This window comes from Gopherus flavomarginatus, chromosome 14, assembly GCF_025201925.1.
Source record: "Gopherus flavomarginatus isolate rGopFla2 chromosome 14, rGopFla2.mat.asm, whole genome shotgun sequence".
Taxonomy (NCBI): domain Eukaryota; kingdom Metazoa; phylum Chordata; order Testudines; family Testudinidae; genus Gopherus; species Gopherus flavomarginatus.
In genome coordinates, this window is record NC_066630.1 from 43,545,183 (window position 1) to 43,566,284 (window position 21,102).

General features: G+C 47.6%; 1 protein-coding gene across 6 annotated transcripts in view; it reads right to left on the bottom strand.

Moving 5' to 3' along the window:
- The window catches only part of WDR59 (WD repeat domain 59), an 86,677-nt gene that overhangs the window by 56,698 nt on the left and 8,877 nt on the right, over positions 1–21,102 (bottom strand). For 2 of the 6 annotated variants that reach the window (XM_050922348.1, XM_050922346.1), the window contains exons 2-6: positions 17,864–17,913; positions 15,471–15,606; positions 3,926–4,011; positions 2,906–2,986; positions 1,221–1,258 (exon numbers count right to left, since the gene is read on the bottom strand). In XM_050922348.1, the coding sequence (XP_050778305.1) occupies positions 1,221–1,258; positions 2,906–2,986; positions 3,926–4,011; positions 15,471–15,606; positions 17,864–17,913 (391 nt within the window). Of the gene's footprint in view, positions 1–998; positions 1,098–1,220; positions 1,259–2,905; positions 2,987–3,925; positions 4,012–15,470; positions 15,607–17,863; positions 17,914–19,678; positions 19,818–21,102 lie in introns of those variants that run through there. The other 4 variants (XM_050922347.1, XM_050922349.1, XM_050922350.1 and 1 more) reach the window with 4 other exon arrangements.

Sequence of the window (21,102 nt, forward strand, 5' to 3'; positions counted from 1 at the left end):
TTAAGATGCTGCAGGGAAGCATGATACTGCATGTTAATGTACCCGGCCCAGAACCCCTCTCTCAGTAACTGGACTGAGGGTGGGAAGTCAGCAGCATTCCAGTGACACCCCTAAGACACACTTTACAGTTTCTCAACTGGTTCAGTCAAGTATAAGAGGACACAGAAAAATTGTGTTAGGAAAGAGGGGCATGGTTTAAAGAGAAGAGACACGTGCGGCAGGGTGAGGAGTAAGGAACAAGGCTCTGTACGTCTGAATCACACAAATGCCACACAGCTTAGACCCCACTTTCAAAGCAGATGTCCTAGCACCACCACATGGTCCTGTACCCAAGGATCTCAAAGAGCTTTCCAACTATTCATTCAGTCTCCCAAGTCCAGCTGGATGGGAGTAAGTGTTATGGGGAGGAGGAGACTGGGATAAAGTCAGTGGAAGAGGCAGGACTAGAACTCAGCTCTCATGCTTTAGCTCCTCCCCTTTTGTCATAGTCAGCCTTGCTACAAGATACAGAGTCCCTAGAAAACCTGCCAGCATGCGACATGCACGTGCCTGGAGCTCTCAGCACAGGAACAAACGAGCACAGCACCATAGCGCCTCCTGCATATGGAGCAGGTGTCTGCTTGAGGCATAATCACAGTCAAGGTGAGAGAGGGCCCAGACCCCTCCCTCTTATCACCCTGGCCCTCTCTGTGCTTTCAACCACTCTGCATAGCTCATTTACCTGCTAAAGCCAGTCCTCCTCTTCATTCCAGCCAGCCAGCTCTACAACGCCCTCCCCTGCCCCCAGCTAGCTGCCACGCTACTCCCTCACTGCACGCCAGCTGCTCCTTCTTCAAGCTGAGTCGCAGCTGCTCAGTGCGTGCAGGCCAATCAGCCAGCATCCTGCCCACTCACTCAATACTGCTCCACCTCAAATCGCTGTGACTCTTGGCCCTAGTGGTGATTCTGGCACTGGAAAATGGCAGCGTGCAACCCAAGGAGGCCTCTCCTCTTCATACACCTCAGTTCTGCTCTAAACAGCATCTCTGAAAAGAGCCTTTGGACCTCCAAGGAACAGTCACTGCCCAGGGTGCTGCTGCGTGGGACAGTCACCTACGCTAGTGTTTTCATGCCTGGGGTCTGAATGCAGAAGAAAACCCGAGTGAGCAGGGGGGATGGAATAGCAGAGGCATATGACAATGCAGGCAGAAGTTATGCCTATATCAGGAACAAGTACTTACCAACTGCAGAGAGTGAGACTGTAGGTTTCCTGGTATCCCTGAAACACAACATTACCAGTATGAGTCCCTCATCTCTCCTGAGATGGGACAACCCCGTCTCCCCTGGGAGGTCCTTTCTAATGGAAAATTGAACTTATTACTGGCTCCTGGATTTTATTTATCTCTGAGGGGTTGTTTTTTTAACCAGGAGGCAGATGTGATACAAACTTGTCTGAGCTCAAAGAAGTCTACTGGAAGGGGGCACCAGCCAGAGAAGGATCATGATTTTAACCTGTGCTTTAACATGTAAAGCATTAAGATTAAACATAATACTTAGTCCTGGCTTGAATGCAGGGGACCAGACTAGATGACCTCTCAAGGTCCCTTCCAGTCCTATGATTCTAAGACTATAGGCAGAACTGGGAGCTTTGTAGCAGAGTCTTTGTGATAGGGTAGCGGGGGAAGAAAAACTATGCTCCCTGGCATGTGGCTATTATGAGAGGTATAAGGACATCTACTGCCATTCTTGTGCGTCACCGGTGGACATTACAAGATTTCCAAAGAAGATTCAGTAGTATACGAAGAAGCTACAGTAAAATTAGACAACTTGCCAACAGTTTATCAAAGCCTTTGATGATCCCAATTCACAGCAAATCACAGCCCCAGAGTAAAGACAACTTATCAGTCTCCAGGCTATAATAATAAAATCAGGAAGAATTAATAAAGCTGGGCAGTCCCGAGGGGCCAGCTATTGAGCTGGTGTAAGTCAGTGCAACACTGTGACAACTTACAGCAGCGGACACTCACACCTTAGGACTTTAACTCCCTCTTAGATGGAACTGGTCAAGAAATGCTCCATTCTAATGAAATACTGTAAATAAAAACAAATTAATTTTTTTTTAAGTTTTCTTTGCAATTTTTCAGGCTGTTGAAAAACTGAAGGTTTTTGACAAAAATAGAGTTTTTTCTTTCCCCACAAGGGGAAAAAAAGGCAGTTTTCTATTAAATAAGTGCTGATGGAAAGATTTTTGGGGAAAAAAAAATCAGTGCCTTTTCCTGTTCAGTATGAGACCATGACATAACTTTATAGAACAGCACAACTGTGCAGATTCTGAATCTGCCAGGGCCATCCCGGGGGTGGGGGGGGGAGGGGAAGGGGGGGAGTGGGGCATTTTGCCCCGGGACCCTGCAAGCTGCTCCAGGTTTTCAGCAGCACTTCAGCGGCAGGCCCTTCACTCGCTCTGGGTCTTTGGCGGCAGGTCCTTCAGTGCAGCGAAAGACTCAGAGTGAGTGAAGGACCCGCCGCTGAATTGCTGCTGAAGCCTCAGAGTGCCGCCCGGTGAGTACAAGTGCCGCAAGTGTGGGGGAGGGGGGAAAAAAAGTCGTGATCGGTGGTGCTTAGGCTGCTCTACCGCTGCCGCTTCATTCAGCGGCGGCAATTCAGCGGCAGGTCCTTCCCTCCGAGAGGGACCCGCCGCTGATTTGCCGCTGAAGACCCAGCCCTGCCCCAGGCTCCCTGAATCCTCTGGGCAGCCCTGGAATCTGCTTGAAGGTCTGGGAGCCATTGAGATCAAGGGAATTGCTTCTGTCTTCTGCAAGCACAGCCGAAAGAGCATGAGAGCACTTTTCCCTCCACGCTGCCAGCCACCGAAAAGAGAAGCCCTGTAATCTTCCCACATCGTAAAAGTGGAGGCTCTGGTTCTTACTTGATATCCCAAACATAGATGTACGTGTCAACAGAACTGGTGACCAGCAGGTCTGGCTCAAACACCGCCCAGTCTAAATCACTGCAAATCCAAAAGCAGAAGAGAACACAATTGTCAGTTACACACATCACAAGGCTGGCATTTCTCTTTTTGGCAGTTCATAAAGCAAACCTCCACACCTTTCCGTAACAACCCACGGCATTTGCATTAAGATTTCCTAAAGGCTTCATGAATAAAAGCAAGACCTACCTTATTCCTTTAAGTAAACAATCCTCCCCACACTCTGCCTTATAGCTACTACTTCTGCCCACAGTCCCACAAAGAGGGGCTATTTTAGCAGCAAACCCCAGATTGCCAGGCATTTCTTAACCCTAGCCCTCCATTTTGCCAGGCGCATCACAGCCCTATGTGTGACACAAACACAGCTCTCAACCAGAGAGGGCTGGCAACTTTCTGAAGGGCTGCAATTAATCTTCACAATCCACATGCAAAAGAGAAATGCTTTCTTCACCCTGTCCCCAACACAGCATGAAAGCACTAGTCCTGTGACAACCCCAGGCCCACCCGCTGGCATCATCAGACTCCAGAGCTTCCCTATGTACTAGTGCAATGTGCAACCAACTTAGCCCTTAAGGACAGCCTGTGCTCTATATCTGGCGTCAGTCCAAGTCGCAGGTGGGATTGAGTTTAATAGCCCCACTGCTGTCTGTTTCCCTGATGGTGGCTGCCGTTCTTTAGGAGAACTGCCATGGGAAAATGTAATGGCACTGAAGCCACCAGAGGCTAATTTGAACCAGATGTGCATGCTGCAGCCATGGAAGGGTGGTCTGTCTTTAAATCAGATGTCTTCTCCCAGTGGGGTGGTGGCAGCACGGGCTAAGGAAGTGGGTAAAAATAGTCTGAATTTTTCCAAGCAAAGGGGCTGTGATAACTATACTTCAATGTACACCAGCTATGAAGCCAGCCCTCTGATTTTCCTTACAGTGCCTCAGAGCGATGCTGGGTTCCTCATTCTCATACCTGATCACACGCGTGTGCCCTTGCAGCGATGTGCCAACTTCCCCGTTACCATCTTTCCATTTATACAGGTCAACTCGCTGGTTGCTCTGAAATTAAATGGATGAAATGAGGCGGTGGAGGCCCACGGAGCAAGACAGGGCTCCAGATCTGTCAGGTTCGGGGTCCCTGCGATTGGAACGGTATGTTACTGGTGACTTTGCAACTAGGGGCTGCTAACAGGGAGTTTCGCAAGGGAGTTCTCCAGATGAAGGGGGAGCAAATACAGCATCTGTGGGGTAAGTGACTGTCTGTAGTGTGCGTTTGTGGGTTACTTGCTGTGTGCTGAGCTTGTGTTTGTTTGGAGGACTGTGTGCTGTGGCTGGCAGTTGGAGGCTGTGAGCTTCAAAGGGAGGTCTGAAAGCTAGAAGCCTCTGGTAATTGGCTGAGCCTTTATCAGTGGGCGGGGCATTCACACAGGCCAGGGCTTTTATACAAGAGACCAGAGGCTACTAACAGGGAGTTTCGCAAGGGAGTTTGGAGGGGGAGTGGGAACAGAGCGGGGTCCCATGCCGGTTCTATCCATTTCCCTTTAGTCCCCTTAAAACCTATAAACCAAACTACATTCAAAACTTCTTGCTTTAAATAACCCTTTCATTAACTAGGAGACAAGGCAGGCAGAAGCCCAGCTGCAGAGTATGGGCTATCCAGTTTATTGCACTGAATGTAGCATGTATGATTACCTGCCCTGTGGGTGAGTGGCATATGTGTGCAATCGGTGCAAGGAGGTCCTGGCCTTCAGAGACCACGCACAGACTTGAGAGGCCAGGGTGGCAGAACTGAAAGAGCTAAGAGAGGCAGAGAGGTATGTTGATGAAGCTTTCTGGGACACTGTAGAATTGTCCCACCTCTGGTAAGACAGCTCCTGCGCTGTTGAGGCGGATGACAGGCCCAGGGAAGCAGAGCAGTCAATGGGAGCAGAGGGAAACCTTCCCATAGTAGGGACCCTCCTTCCAGATGGTGCTGGGATTGCCTCTCGCACTGAGGTTAACTCTCCGGGGGAGGGAACTCCAGTTGCTAGAAAATAAGAACAGCCGTACCAGGTCAGACCAAAGGTCCATCTAGCCCTGTATCTGTCTACCGCCAGTGGCCAATGCCAGGTGCCCCAGAGGGAGTGAACCTAACAGGCAATGATCAAGTGATCTCTCTCCTGCCATCCATATCCATCCTCTGACAAACAGAGGCTAGGGACACCATTCCTTACCCATCCTGGCTAATAGCCATTTATGGACTTAACCACCATGAATTTATCCAGTTCTCTTTTAAACACTGTTATAGTCCAGCCTTCACAACCTCCTCAGGTAAGGAGTTCCATGGGCTGACTGCGCGCTGCGGAAAGAAGAACTTCCTTGTATTTGTTTTAAACCTGCTGCCTATTAATTTCATTTGGTAACCCCTAGTTCTTGTATTATGGGAATAAGTAAATAACTTTTCCTTATCCACTTTCTCCACATCACACTTCTATCAGATCCCCCCTTAGTCTCCTCTTTTCCAAGCTGAAGAGGTCTAGCCTCTTTAATCTTTCCTCATATGGGACCCTCTCGAAACCCCTAATCATTTTAGTTGCTCTTTTCTGAACCTTTTCTAGTGTCAGCATATCTTTTTTGAGGTGAGGAGACCACATCTGTATGCAGTATTCGAGATGTTGGCGTACCATGGATTTATATAAGGGCAATAATATATTCTCAGTCTTATTCTCTAACCCCTTTTTAATGATTCTTAACATCCTGTTTGCTTTTTTGACTGCCTCTGGAAAAGGCAGGTGTTAGTAATGGAAGATTGGATCATTAGAAACGTAGACAGCTGGGTTTGTGATGACCGGGAGAACCGTATGGTGACTTGCCTGCCTGGTGCAAAGGTTGTGGATCTCTCAAGGCATCTAGACAGACTTATGTGTAGTGCTGGGGAGGAGCCAGTGGTCGTGGTACATGTAGGTACCAATAACATTGGAAAGGGTAGGAAAGATGTCCTGGAGGCCAAATTTAGACTGCTAGGGAAGAGACTGAAATCCAGGACCTCTATGGTGGCATTCTCAGAAATGCTCCCAGTTCCACGCGCAGGGCCAGGTAGGCAGGCAGAGCTTCAGAATCTCAGTGCGTGAATGAGACGATGGTATAGAGAGGAGGGGTTTACATTCATTAGGAACTGGGGAAACTTTTGGGATGGGGGGAGCCTATACAGGAGAGATGGGCTCCACCTAAACCAAAGCAGAACCAGACTGCTGGCACTAAACATTAAAAAGGTTGTAGAGCAGTTTTTAAACTAGGAGATGGGGGAAAGCTGACTGCTGCAGAGGAGCATGTGGATCGGACGCAGACTTCTCTTAGGGGAGAGTCTAATGATAGAGAATCTCCAGGTTATAGTCAGGAGCAGAGGACGGAAGAGGATAATGTAAGGGCCGGATCAGATGATAAACAGTCACATAAAAAGGAATCTGACACATCAGAAAAGGGCAGACAAATAAACAGGGACAAGTTTTTAAAGTGCTTGTACACAAATGCTAGAAGTCTAAATAATAAGATGAGTGAACTAGAGTGCCTTGTGATAAAGGAGGATATTGATATAATAGGCATCACAGAAACCTGGTGGATTGAGAGCAATCAATGGGACACAATCATTCCAGGGTACAAAATATATCGGAAGGACAGAACAGGTCGTGCAGGAGTGGGAGTGGCACTACATGTGAAAGAAAATGTAGATTCAAATGAAGTAAAAATCTTAAGTGAATCCACATGTTCCATAGAATCTCTATGGATAGAAATTTCATGCTCGAATAAGAATATAACATTAGGGATCTATTATCGACCACCTGACCAGGACAGTGATAGTGATGATGAAATGCTAAGGGAAATTAGAGAGGCTATCAAAAGTAAGAACTCAATAATAGTGGGGGATTTCAATTATCCCCATGTTGACTGGGAACATTTCACTTCAGGACGAAATGTAGAGATAAAATTTCTCGATACTTTAAATGACTGCTTCTTGGAGCAGCTGGTACGGGAACCCACAAGGGGAGAGGCAACTCTAGATTTAATCCTGAGTGGAGCACAGGAGCTGGTCCAAGAGGTAACTATAACAGGACCGCTTGGAAATAGTGACCATAATACAATAGCATTCAACATCCTTGTGGTGGGAAGAACATCTCAACAGCCCAACACTGTGGCATTTAATTTCAAAAGGGGGAACTATGCACAAATGAGGGGGTTAGTTAAACAGAAGTTAAAAGGTACAGTGACTAAAGTGAAATCCCTGCAAGTTGCATGGGCGCTTTTTAAAGACACCATAATAGAGGCCCAACTTCAATGTATACCCCAAATTAAGAAACACAGTAAAAGAACTAAAAAAGAGCCACCATGGCTTAATAACCATGTAAAAGAAGCAGTGAGAGATAAAAAGACTTCCTTTAAAAAGTGGAAGTCAAATCCTAGTGAGGCAAATAGAAAGGAGCATAAACACTGCCAAATTAAGTGCAAGAGTGTAATAAGAAAAGCCAAAGAGGAGTTTGAAGAATGGCTAGCCAAAAACTCCAAAGGGAATAACAAAATGTTTTTTAAGTACATCAGAAGCAGGAAGCCTGCTAAACAATCAATGGGGCCCCTTGGTGATCAAGATACAAAAGGAGCGCTTAAAGACGATAAAGTCATTGCGGAGAAACTAAATGGATTCTTTGCTTTAGTCTTCCTGGCTGAGGATGTTAGGGAGATTCCCAAACCTGAGCCGTCCTTTGTAAGTGACAAATCTGAGGAACTGTCACAGATTGAGGTGTCACTAGAGGAGGTTTTGGAATTAATTGATAAATTTAACAGTAACAAGTCACCGGGACCGGATGGCATTCACCCAAGAGTTCTGAAAGAATTCAAATGTAAAGTTTTAGAACTATTAACTAAGGTTTGTAACCTGTCCTTTAAATCGGCTTCGGTACCCAATGACTGGAAGTTAGCTAATGTAATGCCAATATTTAAAAAGGGATCTAGAGGTGATCCCGGCAGTTACAGACTGGTAAGTCTAACATCAGTACCGGGCAAATCAGTCGAAACAATAGTTAAGAATAAACTTGTCAGACACACAGAAAAACAAACTGTTGAGCAATAGTCAACATGGTTTCTGTAAAGGGAAATCATGTCTTACTAATCTATTAGAGTTCTTTGAAGGGGTCAACAAACATGTGGACAAGGGGGATCCAGTGGACATAGTGTACTTAGATTTCCAGAAAGCCTTTGACAAGGTCCTTCACCAAAGGCTCTTAAGTAAATTAAGCTGTCATGGGATAAAAGGGAAGGTCCTTTAATGGACTGAGAACTGGTTAAAACACAGGGAACAAAGGGTAGGAATTAATGGTAAATTCTCACAATGGAGAGGGGTAACTAGTGGTGTTCCCCCAGGGTCAGTCCTAGGACCAATCCTATTCAATTTATTCATAAATGATCTGGAGAAAGGGGTAAACAGTGAGGTGGCAAAGTTTGCAGATGATACTAAACAGCTCAAGACAGTTAAGACCAAAGCAGACTGTGAAGAACTTCAAAAAGATCTCACAAAACTAAGCGATTGGGCAACAAAATGGCAAAAGAAATTTAATATGGATAAATGTAAAGTAATGCACACTGGGAAAAATAACCCCAACTATACATACAATATGATGGGGGCTAATTTAGCTACAACGAGTCAGGAAAAAGATCTTGGAGTCATCGTGGATAGTTCTCTGAAGACGTCCACGCAGTGTGCAGAGGCGGTCAAAAAAGCAAACAGGATGTTAGGAATCATTAAAAAGGGGATAGAGAACAAGACTGAGAATATATTATTGCCCTTATATAAATCCATGGTACACCCACATCCTGACAGATTCTGGCAACCTTCCTTTTACTCGCAGACAGAGATAAAACCAGGGCTCAGCTCATCACACCAGGCTCTCCACAGCACCCCCAACTCTTTGGGGGAAATCAAATTAAATGCTATTTCAAAAAGGGCTCATTGCAAGCGTCCTCTGCTTGTTCTTGCATCTAACCGATTACATGGAGCATGCATGGACAAAGGAGTTAACAGAATTGTTAGCTTCAACCTTTCCCAGGAGCTGGATAGTGCAAGTGGATAAGCAGCAGTCCACTGAACATGACCCAAGCTCAACTCTGTCCTGCCCAGTTTTCAGAAGTTTGAGCCATTTAATTATCTTCATTATCTGCTTGTTTTAACAGTACAGACACCTGATGGAAACAATAATGAGTGCAGAGTACAGGCAGCCTATATTTATGCAGCACTATTAATTCCAAAGCTCTGTATTTACAGATGGATAACACTTCCCCATCACTGAAACGCAACCCTACAGCTCTGTGATGGAATGCGGCAGCTGTTTAACAGTGACAGCAATGCTATACGTGGGCTTAGAACAGGGAGACTCCCACAGCCAGCTGAAAGCGTCAGAGGATTTAGGGGAGGTGGAGTACCAGTAACTCAGTGGAATTTGGTCAGGGCACCATGGTTACCACTTCATCTCTTTGTAGGATGTGTCAGCAGGTATCTCAGGACCTCAGTGGCACATGTCAGCCAGGAGGTGGCATCTCTGGCAGTACAGTCCCTAGTTCCAGAGAGCGACAGCTGCACACTCCATGAGTGCTTCCCAACAACCACTCCTCAGGGCAAGTATGAGCAATGGCTTCAGAGGGATCTGTTCACCCCTTCTTGGAGGAATGTTTGACTATCCTGAAGGCAGGGGAATAACAGGGTCCCAGGAACAGAAGGGCATGAACTTTCCCAGGCCAGACTCTAGTCAGAGCCAGGCGCAAGGAGAGAATGTGTGTGTGGATTCCTGTGGGAAGGAGCCAAAAAATAAGAACTGGGATGGATTTCCTCTCTGCCTGCACTATCTGCAGTCAGTTACAGCACGCAAATGAAATGTGAATCGCTCCCAAGTCAGCGGTGGTGTTTCACACCCCCTGCGCACAGCCATAAAGGGCCACCGAAGGTGCAGTTCACTAGAGAGGGCTGACCCGCTATCTCCAAAGAATCTTGAAAACCACTGAAGACTTCAGAAGTGTCTTGAGAACACTACACAGACTTCAAGGGAAAGGACTCTAGCATTCCTGCCTCCAAATTAGATAGAGTAAGTTTTAGCCTGTGGAGAGCCTTCTTCCACACTGCCACTGGAACGTCAGCCAACAAGAAGGGAAAAAGAGGACGGTACTCTGGCCTGGAGATGGGGATGCCGCCACATGAGCCCTAACGCAAACTCCTTCCCTGACCTGCTTCAGCAATGAGGATGCCTATAAACCTATTAGGAAGACACTGAAACACAATGGAATTTGTTTGTAGGCAGGCTTGGTGCAAACTGCAGCTTATTATGGGGGAACAAAAGGATTCTCTGAGTCTTGAGGACGCTGGGTTAGAACTTTAGCACTGCTCTTCTGAAGGCAAGGCTACCTGGAGGGACCCCCTGGTTCACTGGGAGTTAGCAAAGTTCATGCTGCTTAGCTAAGCATTCCCAGGAAGTTGTCTTGCTGCCGGAACCAGCATTGCGAGGACACTGAATTCCTTTTTCAGCCTGCATTTGGCAAGAAGCCTCCTCCTTGGCTTGCAACTAACATTGCTTTTGGGCTGCCAGGTATTATTGCCTATGATCATCAAAGGCTGTCAGTATCAAAAGCAGTAGTGAAGGGCACCTTTTTGTAAGCCATTTAGGAAGAGCCAGTTGCCTGAAGGCACTGATAAGACACCTGTCATTTGTCTCATGGGTCAGAGCAACAAACGTAGAAGGCTTCCTCTGCGTCTCCATTTTTTATTTTAAAACCACCTTTAGTTTCAATGTGAAAGTCACTGCACGACAAAACATGGGAAAACCTTCCAACTACGAGTTTGTTCAGAGAAATAAATAAACAACCCCTGGGCTCTCCAAGGTGGATCATTTAAGACTATGCCAGGAGATGGATGAGGCCAACACAGCCACCATCTTGAGAGCTGAATGGAAAAATGTCTGTTCAGAGCCTGTGACCAATCAACTGGTGTGTCTCTGCAAAGGGGCAGAAGATAAGCTTAGCAGGGGCTCAGCACACTGCCTCTATCACTGCAGGACCTGGTTCGTGCAGACAGTAACGATCAGGGCTGGAAATCGAAGCTAGGGTGCGCGTGGATCTCCATGTCAGCCCTCTTTAGATACAGTTTTACATGTATCTGAGGAAGTGGGTATTCACCCACGAAAGCTCATGCTCCAAAACGTCTGTTAGTCTATAAGGTGCCACAGGATTCTTTGCTAGTTTTACATTACTGCTTTTTAGTCTATGTGCCATCTTATTAACTTCTTTATACCAAAACCATTCATTCCTTACTAACTAGGTCCTTTGCCCATTTGCAAACCCCGACTCTTTTTTCACCCTCCTGTGTTTGTTATGGAGGTGAGCCAATACTGACTGACTTTATTTACAGGCTTGGTCAAGAACCACATCCCATCAGCAATGCTAAGAATAAAATAGAATCATAGAATATAAGGGTTAGAAGGACCTCAGGAGGTATCTAGTCCATCACCCTGCTCAAAGCAAGACCAATCCCCAACTAAATCATCCCAGCCAGGGCTTTGTCAAGCCTGACCTTAAAAACCTCTAAGGAAGGAGATTCCACCACCTCCCTAGGGAACCCATTCCAGTGCTTCACCACCCTCCTAGTGAAAAAGTTTTTCCTAATATCCAACCTAAACCTCCCCCACTGCAACTTGAGACCATTACTCCTTGTTCTGTCATCTGCCACCACTGAGAACAGTCTAGATCCCTCCTCTTTGGAACCCCCTTTCAGGTAGTTGAAAGCAGCTATCAAATCCCCCTTCATTCTTCTCTTCTGCAGGCTAAACAATCCCAGTTCCCTCAGCTTCTCCTCATAAGTCATGTGCTTCAGTCCCCTAATCATTTTTGTTGCCCTCCGCCAGACTCTTCCCAATTTTTCCACATCCTTCCTGTAGTGTGGGGCCCAAAACTGGACACAGTACTCCAGATGAGGCTTCACCAATGTCGAATAGAGGGGAATGATCACATCTCTCGATCTGCTGGCAGTGCCCCTACTTATACAGCCCAAAATGCCATTAGCCTTCTTGGCAACAAGGGCACACTGTCGACTCATATCCAGGTTCTCGTCCACTGTAACCCCTAGGTCCTTTTCTGCAGAACTACTGCCTAGCCATTCAGTCCCTAGTCTGTAGCAGTGCATGGGATTCTTCCGTCCTAAGTGCAGGACTCTGCACTTGTCCTTGTTGAACCTCATCAGGTTTCTTTTGACCCAATTCTCTAATTTGTCTAGGTCCCTCTGTATCCTATTCCTACCCTCCAGTGTATCTACCATTGTCACGGAGTGTGGGGAAGACAAGGCCCTGCACCCCTGGTTTTCTGCGATTCACCATGACTCTCAGCCAGCCAGTAACACAGAATGTTTATTTAGACGACAGGAACACAGTCCAAAACAGGTCTTGCAGATACAGACAACAGGACCCCCTTTAGTTGGGTCCATCTGGGGGCCCCAGGGAGTCCACAGCCCTGTTGGTCGGGGCGTCCCTCTATTTCCCAGCCAGCTCCAAACAAGGGCACACTGTTGACTCATATCCAGCTTCCCGTCCACTGTAACCTCTACAACCTTTTCTGCAGAACTGCTTCCTAGCAATTCGGTCCCTAGTCTGTAACAGTGAATGGGATTCTTCCATCCTCAGTGCAGGACTCTGCACTTGTCCTTGTTGAACCTCATCAGGTTTCTTTTGACCCAATCCTCTAATTTGTCTAGATCCCTCTTTATCCTATCCCTACCCTCCAGCATATCTACCACTCCTCCCAGTTTAGTGTCATCTGCAAACTTTTTGAGAGTGCATTCCATGCCATCCTCCAGATCATTAATGAAGATATTGAACAAAACCAGCCCCAGAACTCACGCTTGGGGGGGGCACTACGCTTGAAACTGGCTGCCAACTAGACATGGAGCAGGGCCGGATGCAGGCACCAGCCCAGCAAGCAGTTGCTTGAGGTGGCCAACTGTGAGAGGTGGCATGTCCAGGTCTTCGGCAGCGGGTCCCTCGGTCTCTCTTGGAGCGAAGCACCACCTGCCAAATTGCTGCCGAAGACTGAAGCAGCGGCGGTAGAGCTGCAGATCACGACTTTTTTTTTTTTTTTGCTGCTTGGGATGGTAAAAACCCTGGAGCCGGCCCTGCATGGAGCCATTGATTACTACCTGCTGAGCCCGACGATCTATCCAGCTTTCTATCCACCTTATAGTCCATTCATCCAGCCAGAATTGATTCCTTGAGGACCTGCTAAATGATTTTTCCAGGGAATGAGGTGAGGCTGACTGGCCTGTAGTTCCCCGGCTCCTCCTCCTTCCCTTTTTTAAAGATGGGCACTACATTAGCCTTTTTCCCGTTATCCGGGACCTCCCCTGTTCGCCATGAGTTTTCAAAGATAATGGCCAATGGCTCTGCAACCACATCCACCAACTCCTTTAGCACCCTCCTTAGAGGTTTTTAAGGTCAGGCTTGACAAAGCCCTGGCTGGGATGATTTAGTTGGGAATTGGTCCTGCTTTGAGCAGGGAGTTGGACTAGATGACCTCCTGAGGTCCCTTCTAACCCTGAGATTCTATGATTCTAAGACTTGTGCTCGTCCAGTTTTTCTAAATAGTCCTGAACCACTTCTTTCCCCACAGAGGGCTGGTCACCTCCTCCCCATGCTGTGCTGCCCAGTGCAGCAGTTTGGGAGCTGATCTTGTTTGTGAAGACAGAGGCAAAAAAAGCATTGAGTACATTAGCTTTTTCCACATCCTCTGTCACTAGGTTGCCTCCCTCATTCAGTAACGGGCCCACACTTTCCTTGACTTTCTTCTTGTTTCTAACATACCTGAAGAAACCCTTCTTGTTACTCTTAACATCTCTTGCTAGCTGCCACTCCAAGTGTGATTTGGCCTTCCTGATTTCACTCCTGCATGCCTGAGCAATATTTTTATACTCCTCCCTGGTCACTAGTCCAATCTTCCACTTCTTGTAAGCTTCTTTTTTGCGTTTAAGATCAGCAAGGATTTCACTGTTAAGCCAAGCTGGTCTCCTGCCGTATTTACTATTCTTGCTACACATCAGGATGTTTTTTTCCTGCAACCTCAATAAGGATTCTTTAAAATGCAGCCAGCTCTCCTGGACTCTTTTGCCCCTCATGTTATTTTCCCAGGGAATCCTGATCATCAGTTCCCTGCAGGAGTCAAAGTCTGCTTTTCTGAAGTCCAGGCTCCGTATTCTGCTGCTCTCCTTTCTTCCTTGTGTCAGGATCCTGAACTCAACCATCTCATGGTCACTGCCTCCCAGGTTCCCATCCACTTTTGCTTCCCCTAGTAATTCTTCCCAGTTTGTGAGCAGCAGATCTAGAAGAGCTCTGCGCCTAGCTGGTTCCTCCAGCACTTGCACTAGGAAATTGTCCCCTACACTTTCCAAAAACTTCCTGGATTGTCTGTGCACCGCTGTATTGCTCTCCCAGCAGATATCAGGGTGATTAAAGTCTCCCATGAGAACCATGGCCTGTGATCTAGTAACTTCTGCTAGTTGCCAGAAGAAAGCCTCGTCCACCTCATCCCCCTGGTCTGGTGGTCTATAGCAGACTCCCACCACCACATCACCGTTGTTGCTCACACTTCTAAACTTAATCCAGAGACACTCAGATTTTTCTGCAGTTTCATACTGGAGCTCTGAGCAGTCATACTCCTCTCTTACATACAATGCAACTCCCCCACCTTTTCTGCCCTGCCTGTCCTTCCTGAACAGTTTATATCCATCCATGACAGTACTCCAGTTATGTGAGCTATCCCACCAAGTCTCTGTTATTTCAATCGCATCAGAGTTCCTTGACCGTGCCAGGACTTCCAGTTCTCCCTGCTTGTTTTCCTGCTTGTGTATAGGCATTTAAGATAACTTGCTGATTGTCCCGCTTTCTCAGTCTGAGACAGGAGTCCTCCCCTCTTGCACTCTAATACAGAGCAAGAAATTTAACACACTTGTAAGTCATGTAACAAAATGGAAGGGTTAGAAAATGCAGAGCCCATCATTCCCTATTGGATAATGATAATTTGTGGGCCTGATCTATTTGAGAAAAGACAAGTAAGAGACATCCAGAATCATCATCCACTGACCAGTAACTGAGAACTACCACCTTGCCAGCAATAAACCAAACATAAGCCCTGATCTTGCAATATGATTTGCACAGCTAGGCATATAGACCCTACTCTTGTGCCTGCATAGAGCCCTGCCAGGGGTGCTGGAACAGAGTGGGGTCAGGAGGCATGGCCCCAACACTTTTAACTTTTCACTGGCATAAAGGTGAGTGATAGGGGTGGGGCTTCAGGGGAAGGGACATCAGGGGGCTGGGCCACAGTTCAGGAGCCAGTGTTCCCCCACCCCACACTACAAGGCTAGTGTGGCTCAGGAGTGGCAGAAGAGGCAAAGGTTCCACTTGTGAGGATCCAACTGCAGAACTAGGGCATTCATGGAGAAGTAAGTGTTTAAAGAGTGAGCTCACCGAAGCTGCAAAGTAGTGTGCATAGCTGTCATGTGGGTTCCACTGCACAGCCCCAATGTCCCATTTGCTCTGACGGGAGATCTTGCGGTGACCTTCGGTCGGCATGTCCAGGTTAACTATGTAGAGGAAACGACGGCTACAAGGCACATACACACAAAGAGCCTGCATTATCACGACTGGCCTGAAACCAAGCTGAGCTAACAATCTGTCTACGATGCAAAAAAAAAGAGAGAAGCATTTGATAAAGCAGAAATAAAAGTTACTCCTGCAAATGCTGAATTCCCTCAATCCCCTTTTGTGAAGTGTGTGAAGTCAAAAGTGTAGAAAGGATCAGATGGGGGACAGTGATAAGTTAGAGAGGATCCAAGGAGAGAGAGAAAATATAAGAGGATAACAGGACTGCTAAAGTTACTTCTACAAAAGGCTGGTGCTGGAATGTCCTGAATTACTTATTACTGACCACACAAGGGTCAGATATATAGTAAGCAGGCAGCTGTTCTGGGTGCTCTGATAGCACTGCCAAGAGGAGGAACAGGAAGACAGCTGGGTTTCCTTTGCAAACCAAGCCTTTTAAAATCATCTCAGGCTACATTCTCAGAAGCATAAGGCTGCTGAGCCTCTCTTACGTGTGGGAGACAGACATGTGCAGGGTTTTCAAAGGGTGCTGGGCATGCTGGCAGACAGAGGCTTGGGAATGGGCTCAACTGTGGGCATGGCGCACACAGCAGATTTTCAAAATTGCAGGGCTGCCCCCTAAGCCATTATAAACCCAGGCAAGCTAGCTATGTTACTGACATGTGCAAATCAAAAGGTGCAAGTGGGAATGGTATCCAGTTAGACCTACACTGGCTGCCCGGTCTGCTGTTCCTGTTCAAATCAGACACTGCTGTGGACAAAGTGGCACTGAGGGGAGTGATTGCAAGGAACAGGCAGGCTTGGGGATGGGAGATGGGTATCTAAGAGACAGGAGCAGTAGAGGGAGGAACGACCATTGAGCACAACCATGGAGTCAGCCAGACAGCTGCAGCCACATCTTTCATTTTGAAAAGAACATGCTAATGGCTGGTAATGTTCCATTAGCACATGGCCATTAGTTATCAGCTCACAGTAATGTGACAGGAGGGAGCAAAGTACATGCATCTCGAGCGGCCACTCAGGAGGCTTCAGAGTCACAGTGCTAAAGGGAGCAGGTGCCTCGAAAGTCTAGTATCTATGGCACCTGCTAACATGCCATGCCAATCCAGAGGGTTTCAACAACCGGAACTGCAGGGCCAGGCATGCATTCTGCAGGGTTATGCCATCACACATCACTAGAGGACCATGATTGTAGCTGCTCCCCATCCTTGTCCTGACCTCCTCTGGGCCTGGTATAACCTAACTAGTCCCTCCATATCTTGGTGACGGTGCTCCAGCACGTAAGCACAGTGGTTTGCACTTTTCAAATACATAATTCATTTGTTGGAGGCCTGATTCTGTGGTGTACACTCAGGGGAATGTCAGAGCCCAAGGGTTGCTCAAACTAGGTTCTAATTTATAAGAGAGACACTTCTACTTTTCTCTCACGTTTCCCTTCAGGATCCAGAGACAGAGAAGGCAAGGGCCAATGTAAATAGGGGTCAGGTGCTCTCAGATCACTCCCTCCAGTTCCTCACACACACCTTGCCACACAAGGAAGTGATACACCAGGGTCCTATACAAAAGGAAATGTGGGGTAGGGAGTGGGGTCAGGGAGATGGGCTTTGAAAAGCTTTGGTAGGATAAATTGAGGCATTAATTTAGTAGCTGACCATACTGCATGGATTTACCTGGAAGAGGAATTGACAGCAAAATAAAGGATCTCCCACCCACTTGCATAATTTAAGAGCCTATGAATCAATTGGGGGGAAGGACAGCTCAGTGGTTTGAGCATTGGCCTGCTAAACCCAGGGTTATGAGTTCAATCCTTGAGGGAGCCATTTAGAGAACTGGGGTAAAAATCTGTCTGGAGATTGGCCCTGCTTTGAGCAGAGGGTTGGACTAGATGACCTCCTGAGGTCCCTTCCAAACTTGATATTCTATGATTCTATGAATTTATGATTCTAAAGAAAACCATGAGTGATCTGTACTTCAAATAGAATTCCAGATGGCCATACTAGTTAAGTGACACTCCAAAGACTCCACTGGTGTCATCAGGAAAGCATTCACTGCAGAAACAGCAGCAGTGTTTGAGTTAACATTTCTGTCTCTTATCTCTCCATCATGTTGGAAACGTGACCCAGAAAGCTCTGAATATAATTCAGTTTCACCCTCCTCCAACATTACATCAGTTTTTCAATCAAGATCACCCTGAAGGCCTCTGATTTGACTTCTGAAAGAGATTTCCACAAATGTCTATTGGAGAGTGTCACACTCACCCAGAGAGCACTGCATGCTGTCCAAGACAATCCACTGACATAGCAGTTGCCTGTCAAAGAGAAAAAACTAAATTACACCCATCAGTTTAAGTTTCTAGTCAAACAAAACTATGTGCAAGATTGAAATCCTGAAGTAAAGCCTGCCCGCTTATCTTCAAGAAGGCCCAAGCTGGTAGGGTAGAAGCAAAGCTTGACTGACATCAGAGATAGAAGAATTATCTTCCCCCACAAATTACAGAATCTGGGATGCGGAGCTGATCTGAAGGTTGAAGGTAGTGTAGGTTGAAGAACAGATATGACAGACACAGCTGCAAGCACTGAGAGTTTACTTCATTTCCCTTAACTCTGCAACCACAGATGAAACCTTTTAATCACTGTTCTATAATGATTATTATTAATGTGGTTCTATTCCTGTTGTGAAGAAGCTTTTAAAAACATCTTAATCCTGCTTTTACTCCAGGGACCTCTTTTACAATCCTGTACATGTGTAAAGTGTGACCACTTCAGTAGGCCAGACATGCACAAATGGAAGATGGCTAAGATATATCAGAGTCTTCTTTATGTTGGACTTTCCTATTGATGGAAACTAAGAGACCCCAAAGTCCCTCCAGGAGATTGAGACAGAAAGATTGGCAGATAAGATTCTGCAGGAAGAGAAAACTAGGCAGGTTTTGAAAAATTGACATCTATGTGCTAACGGTGCGTGGGAAGCTTTATCTGGAAAGCCAAGGGCCTAAGCCATCAATTTACATATAATTTAGATGTAATTAAAAAAACTTCTAGCTCTCATGGTTGCAAAGATAAGCTTCTGAATATGACCTGACTGTAAAGCAATGTAGTGCCATCAGCCTAAGTCTGCAGACAGCTAGATAGCTCCAGTACACCTCTATCCCGATATAACGCGACCCGATGTAAACGGGTTCGCACACAACACGATAAAGCAGTGCTTTCACTGATCAGCGAGTCAGTTGCAGCCGGGGCACTCCACTTCCCGCCGCCAGTGAATGCGGGGAGGTTGAGGAAAGGATGCCCCCTGTACTCCCCTGTGGTGGGAAGTGGAGCGCCGCGGCTGGGAGTTGGTGGAGTGGAGTGGGCTGGAGCCAGGCTGTTCCACTTCCTCCACCGCAGGTGAGTGCAGGGAGGATGGGGAAAGGACGCCCCCTGTACTCACCTGCGGCAGGAAGTGGAGCGCCGCGGCTGGGAACTGGCAGAGTGGAGCTGGCTGGCTGGGCTGCTCCGCTTCCCACTGCAGGTGAGTGTGGGACCTTCCCCGCCCCGCGTCCCCTCCTAGCAACATGGCTGGGGCCGGGCCAAGGAAAGCGGAGTGAGCTGGGGCCGTGTCGCTCTGCTTCCCGCTGCAGGTGAGTGTGGGACCTTCCCCGCCCCCCGTCCACTCCTAGCAACATGGCTGGGGCCGGGGCAAGGAAAGCGGAGTGAGCTGGGGCCGTGTCGCTCTGCTTCCCGCTGCAGGTGAGTGTGGGACCTTCCCCGCCCCCCGTCCACTCCTAGCAACATGGCTGGGGCCGGGGCAAGGAAAGGGAGTGAGCTGGGGCCGTGTCGCTCTGCTTCCCGCTGCAGGTGACTGCGGGGGGCGTCCTTTCCCCAACCTCCCCGCACTCACCGGCAACGAGAAGCTGAGCACTGAGGCTGGGAGATGGCAGAGTGGAGCGGGCTGGGGCCAGGCTGCTCCACTTCCCACCTCTGCTGGTGAGTGCCTGTCAGGGGGCTGGGGGTGTGGATAGGGGGGCTGGGTAGGGGGCAGTCAGGGGACAAGGAGTGGGGAACCAAAGCAAGTTCAATATAACGCAGTCTCACCTATAGTGTGGTAAGATTTTTTGGCTCCGGAGGACCGCATTATCTCGGCGTAGAGGTGTACTTCTACTGCTGATCAGAGCTTTGTTAAGCAGTATCAGCATGAAATTAACAAGACTCTGATCAGCTTCACAGCTACTTACTGGGCAGCAGAAAAAAGAATAAATATATGTCAGTTTTACTCTGTTGCCTGGCTTGCAAAACCTATGAGCAGGGTAATGCTGGCTGCCCTCTCTACATTTTTCTAGTGTTGGTATTGTTCTGTTCTGGCTAGTAGGGGGTTTCATACATTTCTCCAAACCCTGCAGTGAAGAATTTAAAACTACTCCCTTATTTAGGACCCTAGATAGTAAGGGCTAAAGCTACACTCCTGGACTCCAGTTAAGAACTGCAAACAGACTTACTAGTACAAAGTGGGTTATTACATTTACAGCAACGTAGCAAAGGGAAGGAGGATTTGCCATATTTCTGACACACTTCAGGGCAACTATACCTGTATTCCCCTGAGTGGTCTCTCAAGGGCACCCACTCTAAGTTCCCAGCTCCTCAGCCATCACCTCTCTTGGGTAGAGATCTGTATTACTTCCCCTTCTTCTTTAAAGGCTGCACAGTTTTGTGCCTACACTCTGATATTCCCAGCAAGCCAGTCTGCTTAAGACCAGCATCTGTGCTTTCCTTTCTCTCCAGAGGCTATGCCCTGTGGACAGCCTGCAGTTATAAGTTACCACCCAGCTCTTTATAAGCAAGCATCTTTATTCTTCAGGTGAAAGCATTACAGAGAAAACATATTAAAAGACTAAAGGAACCTACTTGCAAGCTAAAAATCTCATCAGAGGTCATCCCCAACTCCAACAAGGGCTCTGGTAGGTGTCTGTCCTTCAAATCTCATAACTGGGTTTTCCCCATGGTTACAGGTTTATAACTGGCACAGATTCAGAATCAAGAACCACCATGAATAGTTTGATCTTGGCCTCATGTAACAGGTAATCAGCAGACAGTGGCCTGCCCCTCAGGACCTAGCTTGCATAATCAGAGGTGAGGAATTTGCATTCACTGCCCCCTAGATCAGGGGTGAGCAAACTACGGCCTGCAACCCGTTTTGAGTCGACCCGCGAGCTGCTCCGCTAGGGCACTGGGTCAGGGGCCGCACTGCACGACTTGGCCCCGCTCCAGCCCAGATGCAGGTTGTAATTAATGCTCCAGCTGGGGTGCAGGGTTGGAGGCCAAACCATGCGGCTCCCGGAAGCCGCAACATAGCCTCGCTTCTGCTCCCACATGCTCCAATGGGAGCTGCAAGGGCAGTGCCTGTGGATGGGGCAGCGTGCAGAGTCGCCTGGCCATGCCTCTGCGTAGGAGGCAGAAAAGGGACATGCTGCTGCTTCCAGGAGCCGCTTGAAGTAAGTGCTGCTCAGAGCCTGTACCCCCTG